Source organism: Pelmatolapia mariae, linkage group LG17 (assembly GCF_036321145.2).
Source record: "Pelmatolapia mariae isolate MD_Pm_ZW linkage group LG17, Pm_UMD_F_2, whole genome shotgun sequence".
Taxonomy (NCBI): Eukaryota; Metazoa; Chordata; class Actinopteri; order Cichliformes; family Cichlidae; genus Pelmatolapia; species Pelmatolapia mariae.
The window spans coordinates 9,381,269-9,395,115 of NC_086242.1; the positions used below are offsets into that span (position 1 = coordinate 9,381,269).

The following is a 13,847-nucleotide window of genomic DNA, read 5'->3' on the forward strand; positions in this document are numbered from 1 at the left end:
GAAGTGCTGCCTTTTGTCAGGAAGAGACCTCTGGCAAAACCAGGCTTAGATAAGGGTGGCCATCTGCTGAACCAGTAAGGGGTTAGGAGGAAAGAGATGGCAGACAAGAGCGACATAGAAAGACCACAACCAAGAAACAGGACAAAATACCAGCTAACAAATAGTTAATGACATGCTATTGTGATTTATCAATATGAAAATAGTGAAAAGAGTTGAGTGAAGCAGAGGTACTCCGTTTATCATCGCTACAGCCTATATATCAGCAAACTAAAGGATTGTTCAAGGTCACTTATGAAAGGGAAAAGAGAGGGGGACTGTCTCCTGAACGCAAACTGGGAGCTGGTGGAACATGCTCTCACCTCATGAAAAGAAGTTGGTGCAACCTGAGTAATGTAACCATGAGTGCATATTTTCTAGCATTAATTGCAGTTTTTCATCCTTGCTACATCAAAATTTAATCAACCATTCTGTCCTTTACAGGTTCATCTCTCCTGCCTCCCAGCTCGTCATCACCTTCTCCCTGATCTCAGTTCAGCTTCTGGGTGTCTTTGTGTGGTTCGCCGTGGACCCTCCCCATACTGTAGTGGACTATGGCGAGCAGCGGACCCAGGACCCCATGGCGGCACGTGGAGTCCTCAAGTGCGACATCTCAGACCTGTCTCTCATCTGCTCCCTGGGTTACTCAATTCTACTGATGGTTACGTGCACAGTTTACGCAATCAAGACGCGAGGCGTGCCCGAAACCTTTAACGAAGCCAAGCCTATTGGATTTACCATGTACACCACCTGTATCATCTGGCTGGCGTTCATACCCATCTTTTTTGGCACGTCCCAGTCTGCAGAACGGGTGAGTGTGTTTATATTTTGGATGACACTTATTACATCCTGAGAAAACGGAAAGTGTGTTGTTGGTGTCTGTCCTTCAACCCCAATCAACTGCAAGATTTCTGAGGATCAAACTGTAATATGTGTGTGCTTGCTTAACTGTTTGTTTTCCCTTTATATCACTGCTTTAAAATTCAAATCAATTCCTCTTGGAACATCACCATCTACTGTGAACAGCAGGGCAAATTTGTGTTTTGCTGCGCTTGAGCAAAGTTAGATCTATATTTAAGTGCAATATTTTTTTAAAATACAAAACTTCACTGGCAGGTGCAAGGTGGTTGTGCGGTCTGTTCGCTTTTGCTTCACGTGGTTCAAAACTCCTAAGCAGATTTTAAAGTAAGTTTTGAAATTGCATTTTGAGCCATACGTTTGATGTATTGCTGTGGCAAAAAGTGTCCTTTTACTACCTCCCTGCAAATTTTCAAAATCAAAACCGTATCTCTTGGCACTGAAGTACAGAAGTGTTTTACAACTGTAGCTATACTATTGGCTTAGAGTCAGAAATCTCCCGACAATCCCTCGTGAGTACAAGAGGATTTACTGTCTGTCTGATGGACTGGAACCGTGCCATGGTCTGGGCTTATAGAGAGTTATACTGCCGAGCTTATTCTTCCTACCTGTAGTTAATTCTTAATGGGTGTTCGATGAGAATAAAAGCCACGTGAGGTGTGTGTGTGAGGGTATGAGTGATAGCGTGACTGGCTCTTAAACAGTGTCCTTTCATCTTATCGGCTTAGAAACAGTGGGTTTGAATGCGCACGTAAGCACCAATATAGCTAATCTGATTCATAAGACCGTACACATATTGAAGCGTACTGTTTACTCGAGCTAAAGCAGCAGTGGTCTATTGATTCCATTTCTTGATAGTGCGAATATGCTGCTTTCAACAATAACACACTTCATACACTCATTGAGATTCATGACAGGTCATTGATTTTTTTTTTTTGTTGTTGTCCAAGTCGCATTTTTTACATCACAGTGCTAAACACACTCTATACATCTGTATAAAGAAAATGTGCACATTACTCTAGATCGATAGAAGTAAACAGGCATATACAGTGCTGTGACAAAGTATTTACCAGCTTCCTGATTTCTCATGTTTCTGCGTATTTGTCTCATTAGCATGTTTCCAATCGTCAAACACATTTTAAGAAAGAACTGCAGTTTGCGATAACTGGTAAAAAGTTTGTCACATCACTATGGAGGACTTTGGCCCGCTGTGAACAGCCTGTTAAAGGTCATGTCAAAGCATCTCAATTGGATTTAAGTTCAGACTTTGACTAGGCTTTTTTTTAACTTTCTTTTTTGAGCTTCTAAGAGGTGGACTTGTTGCAAGAACTGATGAGTGGACATTCTCCTTCAGGAGTTTCTGATAGCGAGTTGAGCTACCAGAAAGTGAAGCAGCAAAGCAGCCCAAGACCATAACACCACTGCCACCAAAAGTTCAATTTGTCCCATCAGTCCACAGAATATTTTCCCAAAATCTCAGAGATCATCAAGATGTCTTTTTGGTCAGCAGTGGTTTTCACCAACTCTCCCATGGACGCCATTTTTTCTCAGTCTCTTTGTTGTTGAATAATAAACACTGACCTTAACTAAGGCAAGTGTGGACTGCAATACTTTAGATCTTCCATGCATCCATTCGCTTCCGCTTCTCCTTTTCAGGGTCGCTGAAGCCTATCCCAGCTGTCTTAGGGCGAGAAGCAGGGTACACCCTGGACAGGTCGCCAGTCTCTCACAGGGCTAACTTATAGACTGAGACAAACAATCGCACTCACACTTAAATTGCCTATGATGTGATTTAGTGTTTCCAATTAATCTATCCCTAACTGCGTGTCTTTGGACTGTGGGAGGAAGTCGGATTACCCGGGGAGAACCCACGCAAACACGGGGAGAACATGCAAACTCCACATAGAAAGACCCTGGCCTGATGGTGGAATTGAACTGAGGACCTTCTTGCTGTGAGGCAAGTGTTAACCACCATGCCACCGCCATTTCTCCACTTGTGGATAATGGCTCTCAGCAGGATGCACTGGAGTCCAAAACCCTTAGAAATGGCTTTCAAACCCTTTCCAGATAGCTATCCAAGAAGCCTAGTCAAATTCTGGACTTAAATCCAATTGAGATGCTTTGACATGACCTTAAATGGGCCATTCACGTTGGACAAAATTCCTCCATAGTGACGTGATAAACTTATCATTTAAAAATTGAGTTTTGTATATACTCAAATACATGTCAACATGCTAAGATTGAGGCTCCAGATTCCAGAGGATAACATCGCTGTAGCTATATCAAGTGTTTTATAAACAGTCCAAGCCCTGTGTCCGCTGAATATTCCAGATTTCTCTTCCTCTACCTCTACCAAAAACTTGTCAGCTCTAATAATCTCTTCCTATTTTGGAGTGATAGTCAGGATATTTTCATTTCCCCCTTTTCTCTACATCTAAGCCCATTTTCCTTTCAAGACGGGTGCCAGGCTCTGTCGCATGGCAGAGAGCTGACATCAAAGTGATCCCGTCTAATCACACATCAGGGAAATCATACTCTTGCTGGATGTTTCATGCACTCTCATTTTTTCCATAAGAAGTCGGAGACTTGGAGTAATTGTTGATGCAATACATTTTAAGTGTATCTGTAAGTTCAGTATTTCTCCTTTTCCCCTGGAATAACCTTACTCTACAGTTATACCAAAATAAGGAGACTATTTCTTATAACTGCTTGCAGCTTCTCAAATCCATCAAGATACTGTTTGTGAATGACAGGCAAGCTGCTCATGTTATGCGAGTTCTGTGTTTGTGACTACATGCAATGTTTTGTGCTTGTGACCATTTAAAGGGGCCGAATGTTTCATGGCAGGATTTTGCACATCCCTAACTGTAAAAGTAATTTGTGTGCATATTCATGAGGGCATATCTATGTGTGAATGCATGCTATCGGACATAGCATCCTGTCATACTGGACGGGCATTGCAGCGTCCATGCATTGTTTGCTTGGCTAATTAGAATGTCCACCAGCAATTTTGTGTGCATTTTGTGTTAGCATGTTTGTCCGATGGGTTGTATTTAATTGGAATATCCACCAGCGCACATTCGCTTGTCTCTGTATGTTGTTTCTAATTGGGATATCCTCTGGAGTGTGTGGCAGCTGGCTGGCTAACACAGAGAGCAGAAGAGAGGGAGGAGAGAGTGGAGTGAATGGAGTAAACAGGTAATGATGTGACTTGCTGATGGGACTTTAATGAGGAGAGCTCTACCAAGGGCATAGGTTTGGTTTCAGACAGAGGGGAGAGCGATGGAGCTGCAGTGAAGTTAGTTGGAGGTTAGGTGACAGCATGACTCTCATTACTTTGTGATTATCATGCTTCACCTGGTATCTTGATATAAGAGTTAACATTCGTATGACTATGTACACAGTTAATAGAAGTATACCACAGTGCAGCAAGTGATAATCAAGTTTGGATGCTTCGGCATGCTCAGAAAAGTCACAGTTACATTGTTGTGTGCTATACCTTGTCTGAAATGCTGATGTCAGTGAAATTTACAGGGACCTGAAAACTTTACTGCAGTTAGTTCTTGCCTCTGGGATTGTGTGGAGGCTTCTTTCAAAACAGTGGCTTTCACACTGGCCTTGTGGGAACATTTCAAATGTATGAGAGCTTGGATTATAAGAACCTTTCTTTAGCAGGTGTGCTTCAGCGCTTCTTTTCACAGTCAGTGTTGGGGAACACATCTCAATGGGAGCATTTAAACGTTTATGTTAACAAAAGAAAATCTTTAACTCAAGGTCCACTGGCGTACATCTTTTCAGATTCTTCAACCACATTTCAGGGCCCATGTTGGCAGACAGAGTTTGCTCAGTTGTCATGGAGATAGCTTTGTGTGGTCATTTGTTGTCTGTGTGGTGTGGTGCTATGGCTCAGAAGCTGCTCCTCGTGCTCTGGGTCAAAATATTCTAAAACAGAAACCAACAAGAACCAATTCTATCAAACAGCCCCTTGCATTAAGTGTGAAACAGTTACAGAATGTGACCGTTTGTTTGTGCGCATTGATACAAGTTGTCATTTGTTCATTGCACTCAGCAGTCAGATTATGAAAGTAACTCATTGCATTTGAAAGTATGTTTCATGCCTGTACCACATGTGCTCTTGAAACTCTGATGGAATTCTGATGACCATCAAGTCATGACGAAAGAGCGTTGAAACTCATGATAACTGTTGTTTAACCAAAGGCGGTATATACCAGATATGGGTGTTCTACGGGCCGTGGCCCACAACCAGCCTGTTGGCTGTCCCGGACCGGCTGATGAACTCCCTATCAGAGAATAACTTACTTATAAGTTGCAAGTGAATGCAACTTCCCTGGTTGAAACCAATGTTTTTGAGACGTGAATTTGCCAGCCCTGAAAGATGTCGGCTCGCATTAAACAACAAAGAGAGATTGATGTGCAATGTTGATCTTTTCCAAGACCATAAATAAAATTATAATTATAAAATTATAATCCTTGAATAAATAAATACTGAATACTGAGTTTGAATAAACATTACAAAACTAAATGTATAGAGAAATTGACTTCTGAACCATTGCTAGCAAAGGAGCAAATGCAATAACACAAAAAACAGTAAACCATGAGACAGGAAGTTTGTCAGAGAGTGTTTGGTGGACTCTGTGCTAATATGCTCCTCTCCAAGGGAACCGTAACAAGATGGATTAAAGACATTGGTGGAAATCTAGAGCTTTAGTTTTAAATCAAAGCAGACAATTACATTTTTTTTCTTTGGTTCTGTATGATAGTTGTGATGTCTGTAACGCAGGTAACAGAACAGTTGTAACCATAACCCATCACCATCTGGTGGCTTTGAGATAGGATGCAGGTTTAAGGCACTTCTGCATTGGCTTTATATATATATTAGGGGTGGAACGATACACAAAATTCACGGTTCGGTTCGATACTTTGGTGTCACGGTTCGATATTTTTTCAATACAAAAAAATGTTCATGCCTTTTTAATTTGTCATTTAATAAAATTATAAATATATATTTTAACTCAAAAGTACAGTTTTTAAATTTAATGTTGCTGAAACAACAAAGTAATAAAAAAATAAATCTATCTGATCGAGAAATCACTCATCTTTGGAAAAGAGAGTTTATTACAGAGAAATGGCTCTTTCCAAAATAAAAGCTATACTATACTCTTCTTCTGGGGTATATTCTCAGCAGCATATTAAACATATCAGGTCCCCATAAGGAGAATCATGTGCTAACAGCGGTCTAAATGACTCGGGTAAAGTTTGTAGCATGCGTGCTTGTTGTTTTTGTCTGCTTCCACTTGTCTTCGCGCTAGGATGATGTCGGCGTAAATGTGCAGTCATATTCATTGTGTTCCCACTAGTGCTGTCAGCGTTAATCTCGTTGAAATGACATTAACGCCACAACACGGCAAATCTCCGTTAACGAGCTACCACGGATCGCCCCGTGCGTGGGGCTGGACGGCGTCAACACGTTAACAAGCTAACTGCGCTAACGCACTAGTTCCCACCAATGTAATTGAGCATTGCGTGGCACATCCGACATACTGTTTTACTTTTGTCCATGACGCGCTTACCTTCAGGGTCATACTTCACATGAAGACCAAAATAGTTCCAAACACCAGATCTGAATGATGGTGGGGGACGTTCAATTTGCCATGTTGCAACGAGCAACTTCTGTCTCGCTAGCTTGCGCTGCGCTTAGTGGATCTGCGCTCGACAGTGCAGCCTAGGCGGATAAGTCGAACGCAGATCCACTGAGCTCTCAACACAGACAGCATCGTCAGAAGAAAAGTTGATAAAATAAATTAAAAATTTTGTATTGTTCGATACACATGCGTACCGAACCGAAAGCACTGTATCGAACGGTTCAATATCGATACGAGTATTGTTGCACCCCTAATATGTATATATATATATATATATATATATATACATATTAGGGGTGCAACAATACTCGTATATATATATATATATATAAATACATACATATATATGAGGAAGTCAAAACTAGTTTGCTGCTGTTGGTGTCCAATAGCACTTCCGTTCCATACTGCTGGAGTCCATGAACAACAATAGTAAATAAAATGATGTCAGACAGTGTGGTCGTTTTTAATGTTTATACAGAGGATAAAATAGGTGATTGTCCATCAGCATTATTCCAAAAATTTGTGCTGTGAGACCCCGGTGGACTGTGTGTTAACTATGAGGCAAATTTTAAAATCTCTCTTTTATTGCCCAAGACAGGCTCTTGCACTCAAAGTAAACGGCCTTCTTGATATTTCTGCGGTGATCCTCTGACTCTCATTTAATGACCTTTACTCCTTCCCACACACACACCAAGCTGTGTTCAGCGTTTGGTCTGGTGTTTACGGGCAGCTGTTGTCTGTTTCTGCTGTTCAGCCAGCCTCTTGTCTGCAGCCATTTCGCTGCCGCTTTTTGAAGATGTTGCATCATACGTCACACACTTTTTAGGATATCTGTGTTCAGAAGACAAGAACCTTAGAGGTTTCCTGTGATACTGTAAGGGGCCTGTGTAAAATTTAAAAAAGAATACAAGCAAGTTTAGACTCTCTTTATTTTCATGGTACCCTATGTGTATAGTTAGAACTGCTTTATGTAGTTCTTTTACTGACAAATATAGATTTGAGATTCAGAGCCACAGCAGGCAGAGAAAGGGGAAGAGGAAGAAGTCAAAGGGGGGGGAAAGCATTGCAAGGCAGTTTTATAATGAGAGATGGAGGGATGCAGGAGGACTGGGAGATACAGGCTAAGGATGTGAGAGATAAATCATCAAAGAAGGAGCTTCTTAACCATCACAGACAGGGAAAAGTATTGTTATGAAATAGGTCATGCATCTATGCAGAGGATGCAGGCTCCAAACAGCTTCTGCCACACCCTGCAGAAATGTGAAAGGTTGTGTTGTGCGAACGTTGCATGTGCGCTTCCCTCCACCTCACTCTGTTTGCTGTAGAGCCCTAACCACATGGTACATCCTCTCTGCAGCTATCTCTCTCAGTGTGCGCCTCATCATTCCTTTGCCCGACTCTATCGACATAAGGCCATCTTTCATTTCTCTGCTTTCTCCTGTCTCTGTCTGTTTCTCTTTATCTGTACGTCTCTTTGTGCCTCTATGTGAGCCGGCTCTCTTGTTCTCCAGATGTCCTAAATATGGCCAACTTGTTATTTTCTGCCTCCAACCGAGGAAGAAGCAACCATTCGAGTTCTACTCACAAACCCACTCGCTGTGTGTTTGTGTGTGTGTATGTTTGTGTGAGTGTGTCTTTTTCACAGCAGGTGGATATTTTTTTAGTAGGTTTGTTTTTGAATCGTTAAGTGCACACCAGTTGCTTGCACAGAGACGTATTTGAGTGAGTTTTATGTTATTTAATTATCCTAGTACCATCGGAGGAGCTGCCGAGAGTTAAAATATCTACATGTGTAAGTATAGAATTAAGCTATTTTGCGGGCCCAGGAGAAATTCTTTGCTAAAATATGACTTTATTCATTAGATTTTCTTTTTTCTTTCTTCTCTGGGCATGAAAACTTTGGGCTACATTACAGAGTAAAACAATGAGATATGTGATACAGCCTAAATCCAGACTAAGAAAAGACTGACTCATGCTGTGATGTAATAGAAGGACACAGCTGCATGCACTGAATAATATGAATCAGCAGGTTCAATCACTGCGGCTCCTTTTCGTACACACCTATGCACCTTTTGTCTCTCGCGGCCTCCTTCACCTCATCATTCTACTTTTTAATCATAAATTTTTAATCTCACTTTTCGTGAAAACACACAAGTACATAAGCACTCTGCTGTCTAACCCAGGAGAAAAGAAGGAGTCCTGACCTAAAAATACCCAACACTGGAAGTGAAATATTGCAGTAACATTCCTCATTTTTGTTCTTTTCTTGGTGATTATGTTTGATTTTCAGGAGTGTAAAGCGCAGACTATCAATCTCTTTGCATTATAAATCCATCTCTGTCCTTTACTGCACCCACCCACACACACACGCTGAGACACACACAGTGTCACAGCTCAACGTCAAAAGATAGATTTATGGCTGTAACTGTGGTCCCGGTGGTGCACCAGCAGCCGCCCAGATCTTTACTAGGAGTAACCTTCAGTAATCAATCTATAGTAATCAGAAGAGGATGTGAGAGACGGAGCAAGAGGGGAGACAGTGGGCTGAGAGGGTGGCAACAGTGCTGAAAAAGAGATTGGAAGCAAGTGGAGGCAGGGGTGTAGAAAAGATCACAAATGTCAAGTGGAAAGAGTGAAAATACAAGGCAGAATGCTGCAGAGAAGCAGTGAATCAGAGAGTGTGGGAGAGCAGAGCGAGAGAGAGACATTATAAAAGATAAAGAGACTCAAAAGAGGTGGGACTGACACAGCCATCAAACATTAAGATGGAGGAAAGTTGCAAGCCAACATCAGAGAGAGAGAGAGACGGAGAAAGAGAGAGAGATTATAATGTACATCAAAGAGGAGAAACTATAAAACTGAAACAGAGATACAAAGAGGCTGAGAGTGGGATAAAGAGGGATGTGGGAAACAAAATAACGTTTCTGAATCACTGTGGAACCAGACAGATAACCAAAGCTGTTCTCATGCAGTCATGACCATCTAAGCATCACCGGCATCTCTCTCTGTGACACGGATCTCTCTCAGCCACCAACGGCATCACATTTCAGCATTTATTGGGTTGCATTTAATTGATATCCCTGCTCTGATTGGCCAGAAGCTGATTCACTTATATCAGTTTTCCAGACCTACATCCTTGAAAATGGTTTGCATTTACTACAATACAGTACGCAGAGTTGTGGCATGTAGAGTTTTTAACTTTCTTTCTGTACAGCAGTAGTACAGTCAGACAACAAGAAGAAAAATCTGAAGTGAAATTGATTTTTTTCACCCAAAAAAGCAGAAATACATTTTTGTGGCGCTATTTTGTTGGCGTCTAAGTGAAATTCAGCATGGATCCTATTTTAAAGATAATAGTAAAAAGGTTGTGTTTGGCTTTTTTCTTGCTTCTGAAATTTGCCTTCTTTCTTCTTTTTTTGACTCCTCTCTTTAGGCGTCGCCACAGCGTCTCATCCGTTTCACCCTATCCTCATCATCCTCCGCTGTCACACCAACCCTCTGCATGTCCTCCTTCACTAAGTCTGCAAATCCTCTTTGTGGTTTCTCTTTTCCTGCCTTGCAGCTCCATATTCAGCATCCTTTTTACAATATTCCTAAACTGACCTGTCCCTGTGTTATACCCATGTCTGACCATTCTGGGAACTCCCACTGAAAATGTTAACATTTTCAGCTGTGCCACCTCCAGCTCCACCTCCTGTCTTTCTTTCAGTGCTATCATGTCCAAACCATATATCATAGCAAGTCTCACTACCACCTTCTAAACCTTCCCTTTCACTTTTGCTGCTATCCTCCTGCCACAAATCACCCCAGATAATGGTCTCCACCCACTCCACCCTGCTCTCAAACTCTTCTTCACCTCTCTTGTGCCCTGTTTTCTGCTTGTTGACCCCAGCTACTCAAACATATCCACTTCCATTGACCCTATTTTGTAATAAAATACAAAAATGAAATAAAATACTACATCAGTAACTGCGTAAATGGTTAATTTACTAACTCAAGTGGCCAAAATGTAATCAAAGCATTTTTTATGCTGATGATGGCGCTTCCTAATGCTGTCTCCTGTAAGCAAGCATCATGTAAGCAGAATATATTTTCACTCATTAAGGACTGAAGCGGCGTTAGGGGGTAATTTATCCCTTATTGAATTCCACCAGATATACATTATTAGTGAAGCCCATTTGTGGTTGGTTGCAAGTAGGTTCCTTGTTTCGTTAATGGGATCAGAGCAAAGGCAGGTGATGCATTCTTTGATTGACAAACAACTTATGCCTGCACCTTTAAAAGTGTACATTTTGAATTTAAAACTTTCTTGGTTTGAGGCTAAGTAAAAAAAATGGATGAGGTAATATACCAGAAAACACATCACAAGCTTGTAACTCCCGCAGTCGCAATGCGGGATCAACGGAACACGTACAGAGAACAGATCACATCTGAACAATGTTTTTCTTTTTTCTTTTTCCTTTTTTTTTTGGATTTAGACATCACCGTCTTCATTCTGACAGACTTTACCAATCCCGATCCTTGGGGTGATTAACCTGAGCAGGCTGTGTGTGTGCGAAAAAAAAAAAAAAACAGTAAAATCTTTCATTTATTTTTGAAGGAATGGGTTTTGCAATCTTTTCCAGGGTTCTGGTGGGATTTGGTCGTTCGACTGAGAATGGGGAGAGACAGACAGCAAGTGTCAGATCCCGACATCAAACAGTGAGATGTTGAAGGATGGGGGGAGATGCCCAAGGGGGGCCGCCTCACACAGTGATGCTCGCAGTCACACACGCGTGCACACACACACACACACACACACACGCACACACGCACACAGACACTTACACATTTGCACATGCGTCCTTTGCGTTCACAAACACGGTCGTTTAAGAACACTCACACGTGCACGCTGGAATTCACGCACACTCAGTGAGACGCACGCAGGCTCTCCCCAGGGGAGCAGTAGAGGCAGGCAAAGAACATTATAAATCCAAACTTTTCATCAAAATTCTCTTTTAAGGTCCACAGCAACATTCGTCACCATTACATCTCTGACTAATGCTGTTGTTTATTCACTTTTCTATCTTCCACCTCCACTGTAACTGTCATTCTTTCATCATCACACATGCCTCACTGTGGAGAAACAAACGCAATGACAAAGTAAAAACTAAGAACTAAATAAAGTCTTCAGACCTGGCACTCTATTGTGTTAGAAGTCACTGTTTTTTTTTTCCTTTGGATGACTGTTAACATTTCAAAATACGCTATTTTTTTAATATTTTACAGTTTATGACCATGACAGTGCATAAGAAGTATGTTTATTGAAAGATATTTCACATGAGTCGTGCTGCTTTAATTAAGCACAAGGATGATAATTTGGGCAAAATGGAAAAAACCCCATCTAGAAATAGATAAATGTAGCACCGATTTAATTAGTGCTATAGTGCAGCTCCTGCTGATCCCAACAGAAATTCAGTTTGTTGCCTTTCAAGCTGTTGCTGTGCAGATGCAGTAAACTGGCACCCGGTTGCTGGCAGTAGATGGGAGATACTTGGCTTGGGAATTTTGGAGCTCGCTCAGCCCAAATCGTGGCAGGAACCATTCAGGTCTGTCACTGGAATGAAAATCCTCGGTCAACAAAAGAGTTGTTGGGTAGTGGCATAGAGTTTGAGTTTTTATTCCAATTCTGTAATTTAATGATGAGCGGAATTTTCCTTCATTAACTTTTTTGCATATTTTAAGCCAATGGAACAAAAAGACAGGCTTTTACTAGTTTGTGATTCAGAAAATACCGGCTAGCACCTCTGCTTCTATATTTGGTCAAATAAACAAGCTTGTGATTGCAATATCTGTGCATTTTAAGCCATACCAACACTTAAGGAGAACAAACGGTTTGTGTTTGCTGTTGTGATGCACACAAACTACAAAAACACTCATGAACTCTAAAGATTCTTCACGTGTCTCTAATCAGGAGAGCGCTTTTGTTTGCTTACTGCTCATTTTTATCACTAAAGAGCTGGTCTGGTTCTGGTTCTCCAGAATTAGCAATTGCCGGAATGACAACATGGACACAACAAGAAAATGAAAACACCAGGAAAACTATCAAACAACATTTCATTAGCTCCAGTTGCTCTTCAGAGCTGTCCTCAGCTGGAAGAGTTAGCGTACTCTGTGAATAAAAACTTTAATTAAAGGGACCAAAGAAACAATATGAAAGCCTTTTATGTTTTCCCTTAAATAAACTCCCCAAATGAAAGGGACTTTATTACCTTCTTCTTTTATTAATTCCTCTAAAATTACAAAAGAGGGTTGGGGCTGTGCATGTGTAGTTCACAGCTGCAGTGTACTCCATATAAATTCCAGCCCGATTTCTGTTAAGAGTGCAAAACATCAGCCACTGAAACAAGAATATTTAACATTCATGGCAGTGGAGCACAGACACAGTTACTCCTAATCCTCCTGCTCAAGGTGTAACACGTTATTTTTTTCCACAACCTGGACAGCAGTCTGCTGCCTGATGATACTCCACATCAGTCCATGCTGGGCATTTTAATTGGTTGGAGCTGTGCACAGTGGGACACAGTTATGTCAGTTATGAGAAAGAGAGAGAGAGAAAGGAAAGCATACTATTGACAACAAGGCCACCCTCACAGTATGCATTACAATAAAACTTTTACATATAGCTCAGAATTTGTTTGACTCGGGGCTACTGGCTGAACCTTGCAAGATTTGCAAGTCAAGAAGAGCTCCACAACTCCAAATATAGCTGTAACATTATTTCACAAAATACTCTATGTCCTCTATGACACACACAGACTCCAGACCAGTATGGATTAGATGGAGAAAGAAAGTTTCTAAGTGCTGTTTGTAGAATGTAATGAGGCACTTGGTGGACAACAGGGACCACTGAGCTTGGGCCCAATTATGCTGCTCTGACACAAAGTTAAAATATGATTGTGAAATGTCCTGTGTCGCTGCTTTTTTTTTTTTTAAAGAGTTTTTCATCATAGCACCATGTTGGTGTGAGAAGCTGGGTAACTTGAGGATTTAACAAGCTCAGAATAAAAAGCATCTTGAGTAAAAAGCAGCAAAAGTAACTTAAAAGAAACATTAAATAAAACGCCTTAGCTTGAACTCATTTTTGAGTACATTTGGGTTTGAGTCGTACTGTGATCACTCACAGTACGGTCTTCTGTCTTCTATCTTAATTGTCCTGAGAGCATCCCAGAGGTGCCTTGTTGGATTGGTGATGATTGAGGTACAGCGAACTCGCTGTCATGTTCAAGAAGCCAGTTTGGGATGATTTGA

At 41.2% G+C, this 13,847-nt stretch overlaps 2 protein-coding genes across 5 annotated transcripts in view; both read left to right on the top strand.

Moving 5' to 3' along the window:
- znf800b (zinc finger protein 800b) overlaps positions 1-4,067 on the top strand; it is a 298,466-nt gene extending 294,399 nt beyond the window's left edge. Inside the window, exon 12 of the transcript XR_010096766.1 lies at positions 4,054-4,067. The gene's annotated coding sequence lies outside the window, so the exon portion shown is untranslated. The remainder of the gene's footprint in view (positions 1-4,053) is intronic.
- grm8a (glutamate receptor, metabotropic 8a) overlaps positions 1-13,847 on the top strand; it is a 287,983-nt gene that overhangs the window by 262,318 nt on the left and 11,818 nt on the right. For all 4 annotated transcript variants that reach the window (XM_063500399.1, XM_063500400.1, XM_063500397.1 and 1 more), the window contains exon 11: positions 481-847. In XM_063500399.1, the coding sequence (XP_063356469.1) occupies positions 481-847 (367 nt within the window). The remainder of the gene's footprint in view (positions 1-480; positions 848-13,847) is intronic.